The 21,340-nt window shown below is 46.6% G+C and overlaps 1 protein-coding gene across 2 annotated transcripts; it reads left to right on the top strand.

Moving 5' to 3' along the window:
• The first annotated feature begins 9,615 nt into the window (after positions 1–9,615).
• On the top strand, positions 9,616–20,016 carry LOC125722587 (uncharacterized). 2 transcript variants are annotated; one of them, XM_048998772.1, is made up of 3 exons: positions 9,616–9,922; positions 11,174–11,357; positions 16,543–20,016. In XM_048998772.1, the coding sequence occupies exons 1-3, from the start codon at positions 9,811–9,813 to the stop codon at positions 16,676–16,678; spliced, it is 432 nt and encodes a 143-aa protein (XP_048854729.1). In that variant the 5' UTR covers positions 9,616–9,810; the 3' UTR covers positions 16,679–20,016. The 2 variants fall into 2 exon arrangements, with proteins under 2 accessions (XP_048854729.1, XP_048854728.1); XM_048998771.1 differs by lacking the exon at positions 16,543–20,016 and having other exon boundaries at positions 9,677–9,922; positions 11,174–14,355.
• The last annotated feature ends 1,324 nt before the right edge of the window (positions 20,017–21,340 follow it).

Here is a 21,340-nt window from a genome sequence, read left to right as displayed (position 1 = left end):
GGAGGACTCGGACGTCAATCCCTCACACAGGCCTATAGAGGACTCAGACGTCAATCCCTCACACAGGCCTATAGAGGACTCAGACGTCAATCCCTCACACAGGGCTATAGAGGACTCAGACATCAGCCCCTCGCACAGGCCTATAGAGGACTCAGACTTCAGCCCCTCGCACAGGCCTATAAAGGACTCAGACGTCAGCCCCTCGCACAGGCCTATAGGGAACTCAGACGTCCCTCCCACGGGCCTATAGAGGACTCAGACTTCAGCCCCTCACACAGGCCTATAGAGAACTCAGACATCAGCCCCTCGCACAGGCCTATAGAGGACTCAGACTTCAGCCCCTCGCACAGGGCTATAGAGGACTCAGACGCCAATCCCTCACACAGGCCTGTAGAGGACTCAGACGTCAGCCCCTCACACAGGCCTATAGAGGACTCAGACGCCAATCCCTCACACAGGCCTATAGAGGACTCAGACACCAGCCCCTCACACAGGCCTATAGAGGACTCAGACGTCAATACCTCACACAGGCCTATAGAGGACTCAGACGTCAATCCCTCACACAGGCCTATAGAGGACTCAGACACTAGCCCCTCACACAGGCCTGTAGAGGACTCAGACGTCAGCCCCTCACACAGGCCTATAGAGGACTCAGACGCCAATCACTCACACAGGCCTATAGAGGACTCAGACACCAGCCCCTCACACAGGCCTATAGAGGACTCAGACGTCAATACCTCACACAGGCCTATAGAGGACTCAGACATCAATCCCTCACACAGGCCTATAGAGGACTCAGACATCAGCACCTCACACAGGCCTATAGAGGACTCAGACGTCAATCCCTCACACAGGCCTATAGAGGACTCAGATGTCAGCCCCTCATACAGGCCTATAGAGGACTCAGACTTCAGCCCCTCACACAGGCCTATAGAGGACTCAGACGTCAGCCCCTCAAACAGGCCTATAGAGGACTCAGACGCCAATCCCTCACACAGGCCTATAGAGGACTCAGACATCAGCCCCTCACACAGGCCTATAGAGGACTCAGACGTCAATCCCTCACACAGGCCTGTAGAGGACTCAGACGTCAATCCCTCACACAGGCCTATAGAGGACTCAGACGTCAATCCCTCACACAGGCCTATAGAGGACTCAGACACCAGAACCTCACACAGGCCTATAGAGGACTCAGACGTCAATACCTCACATAGGCCTATAGAGGACTCAGACACCAGCCCCTCACACAGGCCTATAGAGGACTCAGATGTCAGCCCCTCACACAGGCCTATAGAGGACTCAGACTTCAGCCCCTCACACAGGCCTATAGAGGACTCGAACGTCAGCCCCTCACACAGGCCTATAGAGGACTCAGACATCAGCCCCTCGCACAGGCCTATAAAGGACTCAGACGTCAGCCCCTCGCACAGGCCTATAGAGGACTCAGACGTCAGCCCCCCACACAGGCCTATAGAAGACTCAGATGTCAGCCCCTCACACAGGCCTATAGAGGACTCAGACGTCAATCCCTCACACAGGCCTATAGAGGACTCAGACGTCAATCCCTCACACAGGCCAATAGAGGACCCAGGCGTCAATCCCTCACACAGGCCTATAGAGGACTCAGACGTCAATCCCTCACACAGGCCTATAGAGGACTCAGACTTCAGCCCCTCAAACAGGCCTATAGAGGACTCAGACGTCAATCCTTCACACAGGCCTATAGTGGACTCAGATGTCAGCCCCTCGCACAGGCCTATAGAGGACTCGAACATCAGCCCCTCACAAAGGCCTATAGAGGACTCAGACATCAACCCCTCACACAGGCCTATAGAGGACTCGGACGTCAGCCCCTCACACAGGCCTATAGAGGACTCAGACGTCAATCCCTCACACAGGCCTATAGAGGACTCAGAATTCAATCCCTCACACAGGCCTATAGAGGACTCAGACATCAGCCCCTCACACAGGCCTATAGAGGACTCAAACGTCAATCCCTCACACAGGCCTATAGAGGACTCAGACATCAACCCCTCGCACAAGCCTATAGAGGACTCAGAATTCAGCCCCTCACACAGGCCTATAGAGGACTCAGACATCAGCCCCTCGCACAGGCCTATAAAGGACTCAGACGTCAGCCCCTCCACAGGCCTATAGAGGACTCAGACGTCAGCCCCCCACACAGGCCTATAGAGGACTCAGATGTCAGCCCCTCACACAGGCCTATAGAGGACTCAGACGTCAATACCTCACACAGGCCTATAGAGGACTCAGACGTCAATCCCTCACACAGGCCTATAGAGGACTCAGACGTCAATCCCTCACACAGGCCTATAGAGGACTCAGACGTCAATCCCTCACACAGGCCTATAGAGGACTCAGACGTCAGCCCCTCACACAGGCCTATAGAGGACTCAGACGCCAATCCCTCACACAGGCCTATAGAGGACTCAGACGTCAGCCCCTCGCACAAGCCTATAGAGGACTCAGAATTCAGCCCCTCACACAGGCCTATAGAGGACTCAGACATCAGCCCCTCGCACAGGCCTATAAAGGACTCAGACGTCAGCCCCTCGCACAGGCCTATAGAGGACTCAGACGTCAGCACCCCACATAGGCCTATAGAGGACTCAGATGTCAGCCCCTCACACAGGCCTATAGAGGACTCAGACGTCAATCCCTCACACAGGCCTATAGAGGACTCAGACGTCAATCCCTCACACAGGCCTATAGAGGACTCAGACGTCAATCCCTCACACAGGCCTATAGAGGACTCAGACGTCAATCCCTCACACAGGCCTATAGAGGACTCAGACACCAGCCCCTCACACAGGCCTATAGAGGACTCAGACGTCAATCCTTCACACAGGCCTATAGTGGACTCAGATGTCAGCCCCTCGCACAGGCCTATAGAGGACTCGAACATCAGCCCCTCACACAGGCCTATAGAGGACTCAGACTTCAGCCCCTCACACGGGCCTATAGAGGACTCGGACGTCAGCCCCTCACACAGGCCTATAGAGGACTCAGACGTCAATCCCTCACACAGGCCTATAGAGGACTCAGACGTCAATCCCTCACACAGGCCTATAGAGGACTCAGACATCAACCCCTCACACAGGCCTATAGAGGACTCAAACGTCAATCCCTCACACAGGCCTATAGAGGACTCAGACATCAACCCCTCGCACAAGCCTATAGAGGACTCAGAATTCAGCCCCTCACACAGGCCTATAGAGGACTCAGACATCAGCCCCTCGCACAGGCCTATAAAGGACTCAGACGTCAGCCCCTCCACAGGCCTATAGAGGACTCAGATGTCAGCCCCTCACACAGGCCTATAGAGGACTCAGACGTCAATCCCTCACACAGGCCTATAGAGGACTCAGACGTCAATCCCTCACACAGGCCTATAGAGGACTCAGACGTCAATCCCTCACACAGGCCTATAGAGGACTCAGACGTCAATCCCTCACACAGGCCTATAGAGGACTCAGACTTCAACCCCTCACACAGGCCTATAGAGGACTCAGACGTCAATCCCTCACACAGGCCTATAGAGGACTCAGACATCAGCCCCTCGCACAAGCCTATAGAGGACTCAGAATTCAGCCCCTCACACAGGCCTATAGAGGACTCAGACATCAGCCCCTCGCACAGGCCTATAAAGGACTCAGGCGTCAGCCCCTCGCACAGGCCTATAGAGGACTCAGACGTCAGCCCCCCACACAGGCCTATAGAGGACTCAGATGTCAGCCCCTCACACAGGCCTATAGAGGACTCAGACGTCAATCCCTCACACAGGCCTATAGAGGACTCAGACGTCAATCCCTCACACAGGCCTATAGAGGACTCAGACGTCAATCCCTCACACAGGCCTATAGAGGACTCAGACGTCAATCCCTCACACAGGCCTATAGAGGACTCAGACACCAGCCCCTCACACAGGCCTATAGAGGACTCAGACGTCAATCCTTCACACAGGCCTATAGTGGACTCAGACTTCAGCCCCTCGCACAGGTCTATAAAGGACTCAGACGTCAGCCCCTCGCACAGGCCTATAGAGAACTCAGACGTCCCTCCCACGGGCCTATAGAGGACTCTGTCGTCAGCCCTTCACACAGGCCTATAGAGGACTCGAACGTCAGCCCCTCACACAGGCCTATAGAAGACTCGAACATCAGCCCCTCACACAGGCCTATAGAGGACTCAGACATCAGCCCCTCGCACAGGCCTATAGAGGACTCAGACTTCAGCCCCTCACACAGGCCTATAGAGGACTCGGACGTCAGCCCCTCAAACAGGCCTATAGAGGACTCGGACGTCAGCCCCTCACACGGGCCTATAGATGACTCAGACGTCAGCCCCTCACACGGGCCTATAGAGGACTCTGACGTCAGCCCCTCACACGGGCCTATAGAGGACTCAGACGTCAGCCCCTCACACGGGCCAATAGAGGACTCTGACGTCAGCCCCTCACACGGGCCTATAGAGGACTCAGACGTCAGCCCCTCACACGGGCCTATAGAGGACTCAGACGTCAGCCCCTCACACGGGCCTATAGAGGACTCAGACGTCAGCCCCTCACACAGGTCTATAGAGGACTCAGACGTCAGCCCCTCACACAGGCCTATAGAGGACTCGGACGTCAGCTCCTCGCACAGGCCTATAGAGAACTCAGACGTCCCTCCCACGGGCCTATAGAGGACTCAGTCGTCAGCCCTTCACACAGGCCTATAGAGGACTCGAACGTCAGCCCCTCATACAGGCCTATAGAAGACTCGAACATCAGCCCCTCACACAGGCCTATAGAGGACTCAGACATCAGCCCCTCTCACAGGCCTATAGAGGACTCAGACTTCAGCCCCTCGCACAGGCCTATAAAGGACTCAGACGTCAGCCCCTCACACAGGCCTATAGAGGACTCAGACGTCAGCCCCTCACACAGGCCTATAGAGGACTCGGACGTCAATCCCTCACAAAGGCCTATAGAGGACTCGGACGTCAGCCCCTCACACAGGCCTATAGAGGACTCGGACGTCAATCCCTCACAAAGGCCTATAGAGGACTCGAATATCATCCCCTCACACAGGCCTATAGAGGACTCAGACATCAGCCCCTCGCACAGGCCTGTACAGGACTCGAACATCAGCCCCTCACACAGGCCTATACAGGACTCGAACATCAGCCCCTCACACAGGCCTATAGAGGACTCGGACGTCAGACCCTCGCACAGCCTTATAGAGGACTCGGACGTCAGCCCCTCACACAGGCCTATAGAGGACTCAGACGTCAATCCCTCACACAGGCCTATAGAGGACTTAGACGTCAACTGACTTCACTGACTCGACCTGGTCCACTGATGCTGAATAACCTCTCAGGTGACAATGAGCGAAAGCGGAGAGATGTAGGTGGGAGCTATGGAAGTGAGAAGAGTGAGCAAACTGTAGGATATACCCAAGATGACGTAAACCAGGATGGGTTACCAAAACATAAGAGTGGAAATTGGTGGTATAAAAGGGCTGATACACCGCTGCTTCATTAGGGAGGAGGATTGTGTGGTGTGTGCGAGTGCAGAGCCTCCAGCTCAGGGAGTCCCGTTCCCGTACACTAATAACCAGTGTGGAGACTGGGGAATGTAGAGAGTTAGAAGAGTCTGGAAGGGTCTGTGTCAGGATGGTTTGATTCCCCTGATAAAGTATGCAAACTTAAATCTAGTCCGAAAGTGCGCATGCAGTACTGTCCATATTGGTGCCTGATATACCAGGGAAATATTAAATATGCTTATAGGGTGGACAGTTTAGGCCTTGGGAAGGGGGACAGCGATATATTATGGGGCAGAAATTGAGTTTTTTCAAGGGACTTCCTTGTGAGTGTTTTAAGAATAATGGGACAGAGGAGGTAGGCATCTCCGGGGGTAACTGTGGAACTGTTTGGGATGTGAAAGGCGACCAAATGCAGAATGGAGAAGTATGGAGCATTCCGCTGGATGCATTAGAGAACCAGAGCGTACCTCTGGCAGATACGTGGTGGCTGTGTGGTCAGGAGGGAGGATTGAGGCCTCCTCTCCCCAATAATTGTGGAGGCCTCTGCACTAGGGGGATGTTAGCTAGCCAGGTGGATATTTACTCTGACAAACAGCCCTCTAGGTCCCACAGGTTTGTTACGAGCTGCGAAGATGATCCCAGTGTGTATATAGATGCCATATGCCAGCCGAGGGGCATTCCAGAGAAATATAAGGTGAGAAGTGAGATAGCTGCAGGGTTTGAATCAATATTAATTTGGCCTACTGTTAACAAAAATGTGGAATGGATAAATTATTTGTACTATAATCAGCAGAGGTTTACCAACTATACTCAGGAGGCACTCGCATCTCTGGGGGAGCAGCTTCAGGCCACCAGTCTGATGGCATGACAGAACAGGATGGCCCTGGATTGGCTCCTGGCTGAAAAAGGGGGAGTGTGTGTGCTGTTCGGGGATCAGTGCTGTACATTTATTCCCAATAATACAGCCCTGGATGTTTCATTTACTGAGGGTATGAGAAAGTTGCAGGGGTTACAGGATGAGATGGCGAGAAATTCGGGGCAACATGACGAGTTGTTTGACTGGTGCTATAATATGTGGGGTAGTTGGCAGTAAGCCCTTATGAAAGCACTCTGTGTGCGTGCTGTGTTCATTCTTGCTTTGCTACTAATCTTTTGTTGTGTAGTTCCTCTTGTTCGCTCCCTAGTGGGAAGAGCGCTGTCTCAGCAGGCGACTATAGCTGCAATGTTTAGAGTGGTGGGAGGACCGTTTGGAGCGGCAACCTCCTGGACCAACACGGAAACGGATGGCGACATAGACACCTTGGATACGCTCCTGCCCATAGCTGAAGTTCGGCCGTACCGCCTGTGAATACTCCATGTTGGAAACGCTGCAGCCTGCCTGCCGCCCACGACACCTGGGACTTTCCTGCTCATGACAGAGTGCCTGTTATAGTAATCTACAGTGTTATCAGTTAACCTTTCAGTTATCTTTGCATTAGCCGTATATGTTTATGTAATGAGCTTGTGGTAGGTGATGTACTCCTGGTAGATTATGTATTCCTGATAATATATGCAATGTATCCTGGGGAGTTCATTGCTGTTGGTTGATTCTGAGTGTTGATAGTTTGTGAGCCATGTCAGCCATGGACCCCAAAGGGGGGCCGCGCCTGTGGCGGGCTGGGAGTGGAATTTCCCTAGATCTTAGGGTTTTAGCCCTCCCTCCTAGGCTGGATGGACAGAATTGTGTGTGGGACTCTTTAGAATCCCAAAGGGGGGAAATATATGGGATATTATTTAGCACTATACAATGTAGAATATAATCATTACGGTATTATTAAAAAGCATGCCAAATACCCATGATGTAATCATTACAATGTAATCATTATAATGTAATCAACACAATGTAATCAATTGAGTATGTATTTGCACCTTGTATTAGCCTCAAATGTTCTGTTAGCTACTTTATGTTAGCCCTGAATGCATGAATATCCACCTTTATTAGTGTTATGCCTTATCATTATGTTGAAGGACAAATATATTATCAACCCTCTAATTAGACAATGTGCAACAGGTTGAAGCTACCAAGGTTTGCTACTCAAGGAAGGTTTTCGCCCGAGTTCCTCAAAAGTTCACGGCTGAGCATTTTTAAAAAACCAAGTGGAGATGGTCGCACCACCATTATGTTCGGCTGAGGGACCAAACAGTAAAAGAAATGATGGACAAACTTATCACCTAGTGGTGTGGATTGATGTAAAAAACAATGATTGTGAATGATTGAAGGAATGATGATGCTTAAGTGACGAGATATTGTTAAATGATAAGACCTTGTATAAAAATTGGTGTAAAACAGTACTGGAGACACTTTACGTGTCCGGCCTTGGTTGTAACTTCATTGTTGCAATAAAGACTGAATTTGGATCTACACCAGCGGCTTCTGACTTCTGATTTAGCAGGGAATGAAAAACCACAAAACTAACATTTTGCCTTTTTCCCCATCTGTAACTGTTATTATGTTATTATCATTTAGAACTGAATATCCATACTCCCTTTTAATCTCATGCATCTTTTTTATCATTCCCCAGACTTTACTAATGTCAGTTTCCCGTCCTACTGAATTACAGAAGGACCTCCAAAACTCCCTCTTTGCTCATTTAACTACCCTCCTTACGTTAGCCTGCAACTTTTTGTACTCAATCAAATTCTGAAAGTTGTGAGTACTTTTTAACATTGTAAAAGCTTTGTTCCAAAACTTAACTGCAGTATCACATTTCTTTGTTTACTATGAGATCTTTGGTTAGTCTGCTTTGCTGCCTCTAGAATTACTGCATCATGGTTAGATTTCTTTTGTCCGACATAAAGCCGGCCCTGCAAAATGTCACCTAACGTCACCAAGTCACATGGTACAAAAACCTACAAGACGATCGTGACAGATCGTGCAGCACGTGCAGAGAGCAAGAAAGATCGTGCAGCACCTTTCAGCCGGCGTAACTGTAAATGTCGCTACTATGTGCCCCTGGCTTATTTTGTAAATGTCTCGTAAATGTTCTTGTTTGTTTTGTTAATCTTAATGGTCACTGGTCAGCTATTACTTCTGTTGTAATTTAAAGCTTCAATAACAAAAATAATAAAAAAAAACTCTCAGCCGGCTGCACAAACTGGACCTGCCTCCGTGACACAACTTTGCCCTTATTGGCTGAACAATTTTAGTCACACGCATGACGTTTGTATCTCTGGAAGTTCCGATGCATTATCTGCTATTTCTCCCGAAAAGCCTGTAAAGAAGTAAAGTTTCAATAAATGCTGTAATAGTACACATAAGTTAATCGTTTATTTATTGTTAGTTACTGTAATGTTGCGCTGCTTTATGTGTTTAATCGTCTAGTCTGTGAAGAAGGCATTCAAGTAAGAATTGCATTGTATTCTGTGCATGACAATAAAAACTTTGAATCCTTGAAATAAATGTATTTGATCTTTTTCCTGGCAGCTATCTTTTCACTGCTAGCAGTTTGGATCAGGAGTTGGTTATTGTAGAAGAGGTAATGTGCATGCAGGTGATATTTGTATAGATGTATCTACACCCTTTTGGAAGTGCGGCCATCTCAGTCAGGTCTCGCACTAGGAGGAGTAGAAGCTGTCTAGTTTGGCTGCTGTCAGTTTATATTCCACTCCTGCAGCCGCCGGCAGATGGCACTCCCCCTCACGTCAGCTGCAGTCAGACCTAAGCCAAGTCGAACGCACCCAATGGCTCCTCCCCATTCCCAATTATCAAAAAACCCACTAATTGAATGGGTCGCGTAATTATCGCTATGAATTCTGGGAGTCTGTGCAACTTCAAGACCGCAGCTCTCGTGTTACTTATAACAAGGAAGGAATATTATTCTATGTCTTTAATGGCGACCGAATGATTGATTGATATAATGTAGTGTTTCATTCTATATCCTGTTTTGATAAGATATCGACATTTCGTAAACATTCGATATACAATTAAACCATAATTGGTCCGTCTTGTTTCTTTGTCACCCAGAAACTTCACAACTGTGTTGTGAGCGGATTTTCAGCGCTTAAAATTTTGTGGTACTTCTACGTTTCTGCGCTTTTGTAAATGTAGATCGTATGTTTTGTCATTTGATTAAAGCGTTTGAAGACTTTGCAGCGCGCTGACACCAATCGGCCACCGTAGCTTAGCAACCGAATCATAACAATTCTTATTCCGTTTAGAGTTTTCATTTGAACATTTAAAGCAGCTCAGACTTGCAGTTTATCAGCAAGAGAGAAGACGCGAAAGATGTCCATCGTGAAAACCACCGTGAATCTCCAGAGGATTGACTGGCTGCTGCCGACAGGTGCAGTCAGTGTGCGGATCGCCCCGGAATACATCCCCGGTCCAGTTGGCCGAGGTAAGGATGGCAAAATGATGCCCAGACTAACTCAGCACTTAAAGAGTTAAAGTCAGAATATGCTTGACTAGTCTTCTTGAATCTTCTGTTCTATTATCTTGTTTTAGAAGTACATGTCTAAATAATAAAGTAGTTCACCTTTAGCTTTAATATACGGGAGTCTTTTTGCATGTCTACTACATTATATAATGAAATCAGTAAAATCTGTGGCTGTGCTGTGTTTAAACATCAGAGAAAATCATCATGAAGTGGTAAAGTAACAGCTGAATATGTCCTAATATACGGTGTTTCCCCGAAAATAAGACAGGGTCTTATATTCATTTTTGTTCCAAATGACGCGTATAGTATAACATGCTACAGTATATTTACCGGTATTCATGAACAAAAATCCACATTTATTCAAACACAGACATTATGTCATCTTCTAGCAGTATCTTTCCATGTAAACAATTTGACGGTGAATTTATTCATGAACAAAATTCTGCTGTATACTGCATATGTTTATTCAAATATAGTCGTAATGTCATGTTCTTCTGGAACATCATTGTAAATCTCCAAGTTCCAAATTCCGTCCTGAATATCTCGCAACTCAATTTCCTGTAGAACCAGTGTCCCCAATCTCTCATGTTTAGCAATAACTCTGTCCTTAAATGAGCGCCTCTTGTCCATGTAGCCTTCTCGTAGTATAACCGCATCTCATTCTAGTTACCGTACAATCCATGGGACAATAACTAGGGCTTATATTACGAGCTTCTTGAAAAATCATGTTAGGGCTTATTTGCGGGGAAACGCGGTAGTAATCAGAAAAAGCATAAATCTTAGTTTGGTACCTTGAGAGTGAATAAATAATGCAACTTATGGAAAGTGTAAGATATGTAAAGGATTTGACTTAATAGCCAGTTGTTGATGCCAGCATTTGGATTGAGTGGGCTGCTATATTTGATGCACATGAACCTTTCCAGTGTTGTTTTTCGCTGTTGTTCTGCATATCAGGGAATCTGTGCACAAACTGGCTTGTTTTTATAGGTCAGGTTCCCCTGCTGAAACGCAGACGGCCCAAGTCAAGACCAGCGCATAAGTTTCCCAAGCGTGTGTTTCCTGTATCCAATAAAGACGGGGGAATTTTTCTTAGTGTGCAATACCGACTGCCAAGTGTGATATCTGTGATGGTTGTGATGTAGTGTTGTTGTACAGTGACATAATGTTTCATTTAAATTAAATATGCTGTCCCCTGTCTTTATAATCCCAAAGGACAAACCAGTTCCAGTGATGCTGGCCGTCGGAAGAAGTGCCGCACCAGGCCGCCGGCAGCCAGCTCCCTGACCACGTCTGCCTCTCCTGGATCTGCTGCCATCCCGGTGGCAACCAGCAGGGGTCAGCAGGGCACAGGCCGCCGTAGAAAAACGGCGGGAGGCCGGTCAGGGCGAAGAAGGAGGTATGACCAACAGAAGGGGTTAGAGCCTAAGCCCAGCTCACCAACCTTCTCCTCCTCTTCATTTTTATTTCCGTCTTCAGTCCCCTCCCCTTTTGTTTCATCCCCATTTCTTTTTATGGGCTCCTCTGTTTTATCCCCACACTTAGTCACACCTGTAAGCCCAGCTCCACATCCATTTTCAGCTCCAGGCATGGTTCATCTGACCCCTCTGCTTCAGGCTCCAGCACAGGCTGTAGCCGCCTCATCTCACCTGGAAAAATTCTATTGGTTGTATAACTATTATGTAACAAAGTACTCTAAAATGACCTATGACGCCAAGTGCTTTACTGAGTACTGGTGTCAGGAGTTTTGGAACAGACATTTAAATGAAATTAACTTAGCGAAACAGGGGAAGAATGAGGATAATGAGGGTACTCATTCAACCAAGAGGCGTAGGATTGATGAAGATGAGTTCATCTTTCCTATTGATGCACTGGAGCAGCTAAGTACCATGCCCAGGGCTCAGGAGATGGGTGTGGAGATGGGCTATCAGTCAGATGCACATAGCTACATTTCCCTGTAGATTCAGCACATAATTACACGAGACTTGTCATACGTACTTAGGATAAGATAAAATTAGGATATGTTACCATGTAGTTCTATAGCATAAGGTACTATAGGATAAGCTTAAGATAGGATAAGGTTAAGATTGTATAGAATAAGATAAAGATAGGACAAGTTAAGATAGTCTTAACTTGTATGCCATTTTATGTTTTACAAAGACATGATAAATTACCATAAGTTTAGGATAAGATTATATGAGATAACATAGTATAAGAATAAGATAGGATTGCATAGCATAAGATAAGAAAGATAGGATAAGATAACATAGAATAAAATTAAGATAGGATAGGTTACGGTAAGCTTAAGATTGTATAACATAGGATTAGATTAATTATAAATAAAGCAGTCCTCCTTAGAGGGGGGGTGGTGGAGGGAATATTTAAGAAATAAAAATAGGATTAATTAAGATAAGGTTAAGATAAGATTGTATAACATAGGATTAGATTAATTGTAAATAAAGCAGTCCTCCTTAGAGGGGGGGTGGTGGAGGGAATATTTAAGAAATAAAAATAGGATTAATTAACATAAGGTTAAGATAAGATTGTATAACATAGGATTAGATTAATTGTAAATAAAGCAGTCCTCCTCAGAGGGGGGGTGTGGAGGGAATATTTAAGAAATAAAAATAGGATTAATTCAGAAGGTTAAGATAAGATTGTATAACATAGGATTAGATTAATTATAAATAAAGCAGTCCTCCTTAGAGGGGGGGTGGTGGAGGGAATATTTAAGAAATAAAAATAGGATTAATTCAGAAGGTTAAGATAAGATTGTATAACATAGGATTAGATTAATTGTAAATAAAGCAGTCCTCCTTAGAGGGGGGGTGGTGGAGGGAATATTTAAGAAATAAAAATAGGATCAGTTAACATAAGGTAAAGATAAGATTGTATAACATAGGATTAGATTAATTGTAAATAAAGCAGTCCTCCTTAGAGGGGGGGTGGTGGAGGGAATATTTAAGAAATAAAAATAGGATCAGTTAACATAAGGTAAAGATAAGATTGTATAACATAGGATTAGATTAATTGTAAATAAAGCAGTCCTCCTTAGAGGGGGGGTGGTGGAGGGAATATTTAAGAAATAAAAATAGGATCAGTTAACATAAGGTTAAGATTAGATTGTATAACATAGGGGGGCGGCATGGTGGTGCAGTGGTTAGCACTGCTGCCTCACACCTCTGGGACCCGGGTTCGAGTCTCCGCCTGGGTCACATGTGTGTGGAGTTTGCATGTTCTCCCCATGTTGTCGTGGGGTTTCCTCCGGGTACTCTGGTTTCCCCCCACAGTCCAAAAACATGCTGAGGCTAATTGGCGTCGCTGGATTGCCCATAGGTGTGCATGTGTGAGTGACTGGTGTGTGAGTGTGCCCTGCGATGGGCTGGCCCCCCATCCTGGGTTGTTCCCTGCCTCGTGCCCATTGCTTCCGGGATAGGCTCCGGACCCCCCGCGACCCAATAGGATAAGCGGTTTGGAAAATGGATGGATGGATGGATGGATGTATAACATAGGGCTACAGTGAAGAAATCAAAAATTTCAAGGCAGCATGAAGGTAACGCACAATCAGGGATGTGCAATTTCTGAGGCATGTATTCAAAAAAAGTATTTTAATTGTGTTTTATCATTCATATTTGACTTAGTTCATGAAATAAAATGTTTTTTTCTACAGACTTTGATCAGTGTTTTTGTATTTTGTAAAATACGAGAAATACTGTATGCATGGTAATGTCAGGTGTGCAAAATGTTTGTGCTAACAAAGGACACAGAGCCCCTAGAAGGGCACAGAGCCAGGCTGAGCACCACAGCGCTATCCAGCCCATGGCTGCCGATGGTCACATTCCACCAGAACCCCCCCAACACTAACTCCCCAGGGAACTTCCAAGCAGCAGAGCAGATTCCAACAACCGAGGATCAAAGGAAAAGAAAAGATACTGGCAGGAAGAAGATGATCTTGTGGCCAAAGGTTAAAAATGTAGAAGTTTGGAGAACAAATGTGTTACAAATGAAATATTATTTGAAATGTGCTACAGCTTAATCATTCTATCATACATCCATCCATCCATTTTCCAAACCGGAGACTCGAACCTGGGTCCCAGAGGTGTGAGGCAACAGTGCTAACCACTGCACCACCATGCCGGCCCACAAATTTAAACAAATTCATTTTAAATAACTTTAATCTCAGAGCCAATTGCCATGTGCCCACAAATATTTCAATTATTATTGTTTATGATTATAAATGCCGAATACATTCCTGGAGCCTTCGATTTAGCATACACAGTGCCCTCTACAGGATTCTATCGAAACAGCATCTCTCAACCTCGTTCACAAGATTTGTCTTTTTCACAAAACGTTTTTCTTTGTAAATCCCAAAATCTTCCTATAAATGTATGTATGAATGCTTCTCGTCTTTTTCAGTCACACGAAGCCTTTATAAATGAGCTCCCCGATTAATCTGTTTACATGAAAACATCTTAATTGCGTTAAGGCATGTAAACGTAGCCACCTAACGAAAGGTAACCACGTGACTTAGCAGACTGCATGTTCCTCATCTCCTCTGTATGGACCATAGAGCTGTGTATCGGAGAGTCTGACAACACGCTACGTTTCAAGATACAGGCATTACAATTCAATGCGCTGCTCTATTTTGCCATTCTTTTTTTAAAAAATCTTCTTTTAGAAAAACATGGCACATTATAGAGAGCACACCACCAAATGGATGAAATCTGAGTAAAAACATTTGATTTTTAACGCAATCAGAATAAAGGGGTCTGCATTTATCACTGTCCCTGTAACAATCCAGCATCGTAGCACTACAGCTATTTCGGATTCAGCCAACGAATAACGTTGCTAGTCAGCAGCCTTGTGCAAGCTACTGAAAATTGCTAATTACCAATTACTGCATATAAAAGTAATTATAATAAGGGTGGGATTCGACCGTGTGTCTGCCTGGGGGGTCGCCGGCCAGGATCGCCAGCAGTTTGGACGTGTGGTTGGTCATCAATGTGCTGCATCAGTGTCTGCTCCCTCTGCCTGACCTGCCCTGTATAATTACATAATCAAGGAAAATAACAGTGGGCTAAAGGTTGCATAGTGATCACAGTAACATCGCGTCGATGTTGAAATACATGGTGCAAACAAAAGTAGTGGAATTACACTGATGAGTTACTACCAACACTGCTAGGCAGCTAGGTTTGCTAATGCTAATGTTAGCAGCGCACCCATATGCTGCTTCCTCTCGCAAGATAAGGCAGCGTTACTGTCACTGTGTAAATACAATGAGATCTCTTTGGAGCAAGCCTGTCGATACCATGTTAAGTGTAAAACCACAAGTAAAATACCTTAAAAATAATAGAAATATAGATGGTGCTGAACCATGGTGAACAGTGGAGTCATAACAGGCTGTGCGTTGTGTTCAGTCACCTTTCACTGTAAATTACACATGGGTTCACAATCTTTTGTGTCTGCTCTGAATCCCTCAGGGCTGGAGTGAAAACTCCATTCACACTAACATGGTGCTAAGGGGTATTGGGTAGTCATGATTCTATCCTTTTTGGATGCAATTTATTTTACTGATTTAAATAAGTTTTAAAAAATTTCAAAATATAAGGATAGCTCATTGTATCCAAAGGGATGTGCCAAGCTTGCAGTGTTGATGTGCTGCCACCTTCTGGGAAAACGATGAACTGATTTTCAGATTAAGAACATGTATGGTTTTCTGGTATCAGGTGAGAACCGTTCATGCTGCGAACCTATGCTTATGGGTTAGGGTTAAGCTTGGGTCTAGAGCTCAGGGTACTTCCAGGCTTGGAGGCCAAGGGTAAGGTCTCTCTTTCCCCATGTAAGCATTGAATGATGATCCAGCACCAGGGCTTGGGTAAGTCACCACGAGTTGGGAGCCTCATTCCCCAGGTAAAGGATGAACGATCTCCATCCAGCCCGGGGATTCTGGTGAACCTCTCCTTATGCTGGAAGCCTCCTCCCTCAGGTAAGGGTTTAAGAATCTCGCGGTACTTCCATTGAGCCTTGGGGTTCTGGATAAAAATCCCAGGGCCATCCAACTGTAGTAGTGTAGAATTTTGCGGGTAGGACTTGTTGATTATTTCCGGTAAGTGTGTGTGGGGACCCCTAGTGTGTGGAGGCGTCATTGGCGTTTCCCGGTCCGGTAACTCCCCTTCCGCACCGCAGTGGTCTGCCGTGGTACGCTGGCATGCTGGCTGAGGTTCACACTTATTCTGTGTCTTGGTGGGAGGTTTGGCTGTTTTAATTAGCGTTAATCCTCTGCTTGATTTAAATGGCTAATGGTAATATTTTATATTGCAGTGTTTCTCTGGTGTCTGTGTTGCAGCTCCAGTGGTTGCAAGTTATTCTGGTGACTAGGCCTATAGCTACTTGTCAGTTGCTTTACTTGATGTGTTTTAATTGTAGTTACGGTTGTTGCCAGGATTACAGTTTCAGTTGCTCGTCAGCTTCAGTTTATGCCTCTTCCAGCAGGTTTGTCAGACAATAATAGTTTGAACCTGCACTGTGGCTGCTGTGTTTCCTACGTCAGTTTTTCTTTTCCGTCTGTCTTGTCTTGTCCTCAGCCGGTCCGATGTCGCCCAACAACTGCTGCTTGAAGCTCCTGATCCTCGGTGGGACATCGGCGATGTGCTGGGAGCCTTGGAACGCGCTAAGGATCGTCGCACCTTTTCCTGCATTTGGAGCTGTTTCATTCCCTAGTTCTGCGACTTAACAGACTTTAGGCCGCCCTTTCTTTCTGTTTGGGACTGATACAGAGGGACAGCCTGTATTCTGTTACTCATTGTTTGCACTCTTCATAGTTTTCAACACTCAGATTCTTGGTTAGATTGTGGTATTTTCTGGGAGGCTGAGCAGTGGCTGCCTCGATTGATCTGGCTGACTAAGATTTGATTGGTCTGGGGTGGTGGTGTTCACACTTTCACCTTGTGCAGTATATTTGTGTGGGGATCAGTGTGGTGGAGCACAGGTGTGTGTGTGCGTGTGTGTGTGTGTGTGTGTGTGTGTGTGTGCGTGTGTGTGTGTGTGTGTGTCTGTGTGTGTGTGTCTGTGTGTGTGTGTGTTAGTTTAGGGGACTCTATTCCCCCTTTTGATCAACTTCCCCGGACACCTGTCTCTTGCTTGGGTTTAGTCAGCCGGTGGCCAAAGGCTGGTTGCTGGTTTATTTTTTAAGGTTGTTGATGCTAAAGCGCTTGTCTTGTTTCTTTGTTTTATATTTTCAACAACCTGTTAATAGTACAAACACGTCTCCAGCTCCATTCGGTAAATGAACTTGTGTGCTCTTAATTTAGAGTAATTTTTCCTGTGGTGAAATTCCCCAGGTGGTGTAGTCGTGTCCTTGTACTACTGACCGCTCTCTGCCACAAACACTTTACTCTGAACCTAACCCTAATCCTAAACCTAACCATAGCCCCAAACGTCATGTCCTGCCACCTCCCTGACGTGGCTCTAATAAGCCATGCCTGCTGCTCGTTGGTCTCGTGTCTCGTTCCATCCCTCATGTTAAACACTCCCAGCTACTTCCAGTCTGTTCCCTTGTTATTCCTGTATAAGTGCTTCCTGGCCCTGTGTTCGCCATTGATGTGGTGCCCTCCATGTTGCTTGTTCCCTAGCCTCCCATCTTGATCCCAGTAAATCCCAGTTTATTGTCTGACAACACCTGCTCCCAGAGTCGTTCATCCTGGCACCCAACAGACTGACGGAACTCGACAAGCCCCAGTAGGTTCCCCAGGTCCCTACTGCCGATCACTGCTGCTTGTGTCCAGCATACCTAATGTCGCTGGTTCAGGCCGCAGTACATCTTTGCCCAGAGAGAATGGCCCATCTCTGACGGATGGCATAGCCGCCCTCTCCCCGGACTCCCAAGTGGAGGGTGTGACAGCTATAGCGGAGATCCTCAGGGCCCTCTGGAATGGAGTGAGTGTGCTGAACCCCGCAGAGGTGGGGTGCTCTGGAGAAAAGGAGCCCGCCGTCTCCATGTCGTTTGCCGTAGGGCAACGTGCGTCCTCATTGTCACTTGAAGTCTGACAACATGATGCTTCTCTGGGATTTACTGTGATCCCCCTGTTCACCAAAACATGCTCCCCAAAGCTCTCCAGCACAGAAGAACAGGCTTCACTCCTAGTTCTATGGTTGTCAGAGTGCTGGACCACAGTAGAGGTCGGACTTTGCTTTGGTTTTATTGGAAGTCTGCACACAATACAGATGTTTCCTACTGTCCTTCGTTCCAATTAAATGTGGAAACGTTTTGTCAGCTGGCTGGACAAGACCCTACTGCCTCTTTTAATAGTACACATAGTAGTGAGCAGTGGTGACGTAATGGTTAGGGAAGCGCACTCGTGATTGAAAGACACTGCATCTACAGCATCTGGCCCAGGAGAGCCAGCCATTGCAGTCGTTACATCCGCACTTAAGGCTCCCGGCCCAGAGGGCCGCTCAGGCCGCACCCACAGTGTCCAACACAGGTGAGGCCTTGGTTGCCTCTAGGCTTCTCATAGAATCTGACACGGTTCCCTGGTAACCAGCCGACACCTGCCACACTGCTCCATAATGTCCGGCCAGCGTCCACCTCTCTGTCCCCTGATGCCTGGCCAGCACCCACGTCAATGTCCCCAGACGTCCAGCCGGTGCCCACCTCATCTCCTGACGGCCTGCTGGTGCCCACTTTCTATCCTGATGTCCCACCGGCACATGCCTGCAGGCTGCCACCAGCCCAGAGAAGATGGATCCAGAGGATGTCCTGCTAGAGTGCCCTGGGTCCTGATACGTGGGTCCCTCCTTCATCCCAGACTCTGGTTACTCTGGTCCCAGTTTCTGGTCACCAGTATCAACAGGAGCCCAAGAAAGCGGCAGGCAGAATGTCTGTCTCCCAGAGAGGGTTTGCCAGTCTCTGTTCTTGCCCTGTATGTCCCTTGTCATCTTCATGTTCCTCTCCTGTTGTCTCCTTGCTGCTCTACTGTTCTGCGGTTCTCTCATCGCCCGCCAACCCCTCATGTCCTCCTGCCCTGCTGGCCCTCCCAGACCCTCTAGTCCTGTGATTCGGCAGAGTTCAGCCTCATCTGGAAAGGGGCCTAGGAGGGTCCCCCCCCCCAAAAGAAGACTTCCCGATATACACTTCGATTCTCCTGGAGTAATTCAATTTGGAGTCGCAGGCTGCCCAAAATTTAATTCCATATCTGCCCAGTTTTCGGAGCATATGCTGTCAAAATGGGCAGCAGACTGCAACAGCAGACGGAGAGAATACTTATCCGATGCCAAGTACAGGAATCAGATATAAACGTTAGACATTTTTCATAGCACTTTACAATATTATTCATTACTGACTTAATAACACAGTCACTACTCAGGTACAAATCGTGAGTAAATATAGTAACTAAAATAAATGATTCATTATGATTCATTGAACACGAACATGAAATTGATACTCACTACATACGTATTGGCAACATGTTCGGAAAAATATGATTTTTTTTGGTAATTAAAAACTATAAACTGTTGTGACAATGTAGATCGATGTGAAGCAGTAATAAAGAAGATATTAGTTACCCATGAACAGAAGCAGGTGTGACAATGGTGATATGCATCAGGGGAATGATGTTTGCCCAGAGCTCTCATACTTTGCAGATCGCCGCCATCTTGTCGCTGGATTTCCTGAGTGCTCTGGACTGACGATCGTCAGAGCAGATAACCAGCAACACGTCACAAAAGCTTTGTTTGGGCATCGTAGCTAGAAAAATCACCGGTCTCATTTTCGCACTTCATAAACTTTTGATTGATTCTTAATTGGATTTGAAAACCTCAGCCAATATTAAAAGCCCCATATATGCCCTAAACTCCCTTGCTGTTATTTCTTTCTAGTCCTTGACGAATTTCCTTCTTACCTCCAGGTTGCTAATGTTGATTTTTCCATTGATCTTGGAATAAAAAGTTGGACAGGATATCTTTGGCTTGCCGAATGCAGAGCCTGGTTGGCCGCAGAGAGGTTTTCATTGAGTACTGTGCTGTAATCCTGCCTGGACCATGTCCGTCCAGTGCTTTTGACTACCAGCACATCTGCACATCTTTAGTAATATCAGTCTCTTCCTCTGCAAATTCCACTTCCGAAACCTCAACAGAGGTCTCACACCTACTTCAGTACTGTCCCTTTCTGTACTACTGCTTTCCAATTCCTGCAATACGAGATCTGCTGCTTCTTCAGGTGTATCGCTCCATGTCTCTTACTGAGCAGCACCTCAGATCATCCTCAGGTTTGGCACCAGTATCATAGATAATGCGAACCTTCATATAAGTAAGAGGTAATATTTTGCTCAGTATCAGTTCAAGTTCAAATACTTCAGGTTTTTTATTTGACAAAACACATAAAATAGTCGTGCAAAGTCATTGATTTATTTTTAAAACTATTGCACTGTGATACATTTAACATCATATTTCCAGTTCTGCCAAATCTCTTATTGACAGCTTAGTGGTTTTCCAATGGCTTGTGGCGTCACATGGTGGTCGAAAATGATATTACAGGCTTTTGTTGAAATTACCTTAAAATTCATCTGGAATGTATTGATTTATGCTGTAATTAATGATGCAAATTAACACAGATGGGGCCATTTTGACCCAAAACAGCTAGTTGGAGGGTAGCAATCCTCCAGATTGTAAAGGTCAAGATACTAAAACCTGGAAAAGTGCAAAGGACTGGAGCAAAAGAATAACAGTGAAAGCTGTCAGAAACAGGCAGGAAACTCTGCATGGATGTTTTTGAAGAGGTAGACGGGTCCAGTTGGCTGTATTAGTCAGTCTGCTAAGAAACATGGCGCCAACAAGCCCATGGCCCCTTTTCATGTAAAACTTCGTACAGGAGGCTGTTTGTGCAGTTTAGTGCCTTTGTTAGCCTCGGCTCCTGTAAATCATATAAGCACACCCACCACACCCCCAGGAGCATTCCGCGTGCCCCCCACCGGCCAACCTGCCTGTCCCCCCCAACCCACAGACCGTCTGTAGTTCTGAAATCTATCCACATGTCTGCTGACCAAGTCTAAGGTAAAATTCCATAAATGAAATATTCAGTAAAATACAATTTTTCCCCTAATCTGGGAGACAGTGCAGAATTATTGGAGTCGGTCCTAACTCTGTCTTCAATATGTACCCAGCAGGCACCTAGGACTCGTATCTCCCTCTGAGAATTTCTTCTTATAAGAACATAAGAACTATACAAACGAGAGGAGGCCATTCGGCCCATCAAGCTCGCTTGGGGAGAACTAAACTAATAGCTCAGAGTCGTTAAAATCTTATCTAGCTCTGATTTAAAGGAACCCAAGGATTCAGCTTGCACTAAATTATCAGGAAGGCTATTCCATACTCTGACTACACGCT

Source organism: Brienomyrus brachyistius, unplaced genomic scaffold, assembly GCF_023856365.1.
Source record: "Brienomyrus brachyistius isolate T26 unplaced genomic scaffold, BBRACH_0.4 scaffold40, whole genome shotgun sequence".
Taxonomy (NCBI): domain Eukaryota; kingdom Metazoa; phylum Chordata; class Actinopteri; order Osteoglossiformes; family Mormyridae; genus Brienomyrus; species Brienomyrus brachyistius.
This window is presented reverse-complemented; position numbering and strand designations above follow the sequence as displayed.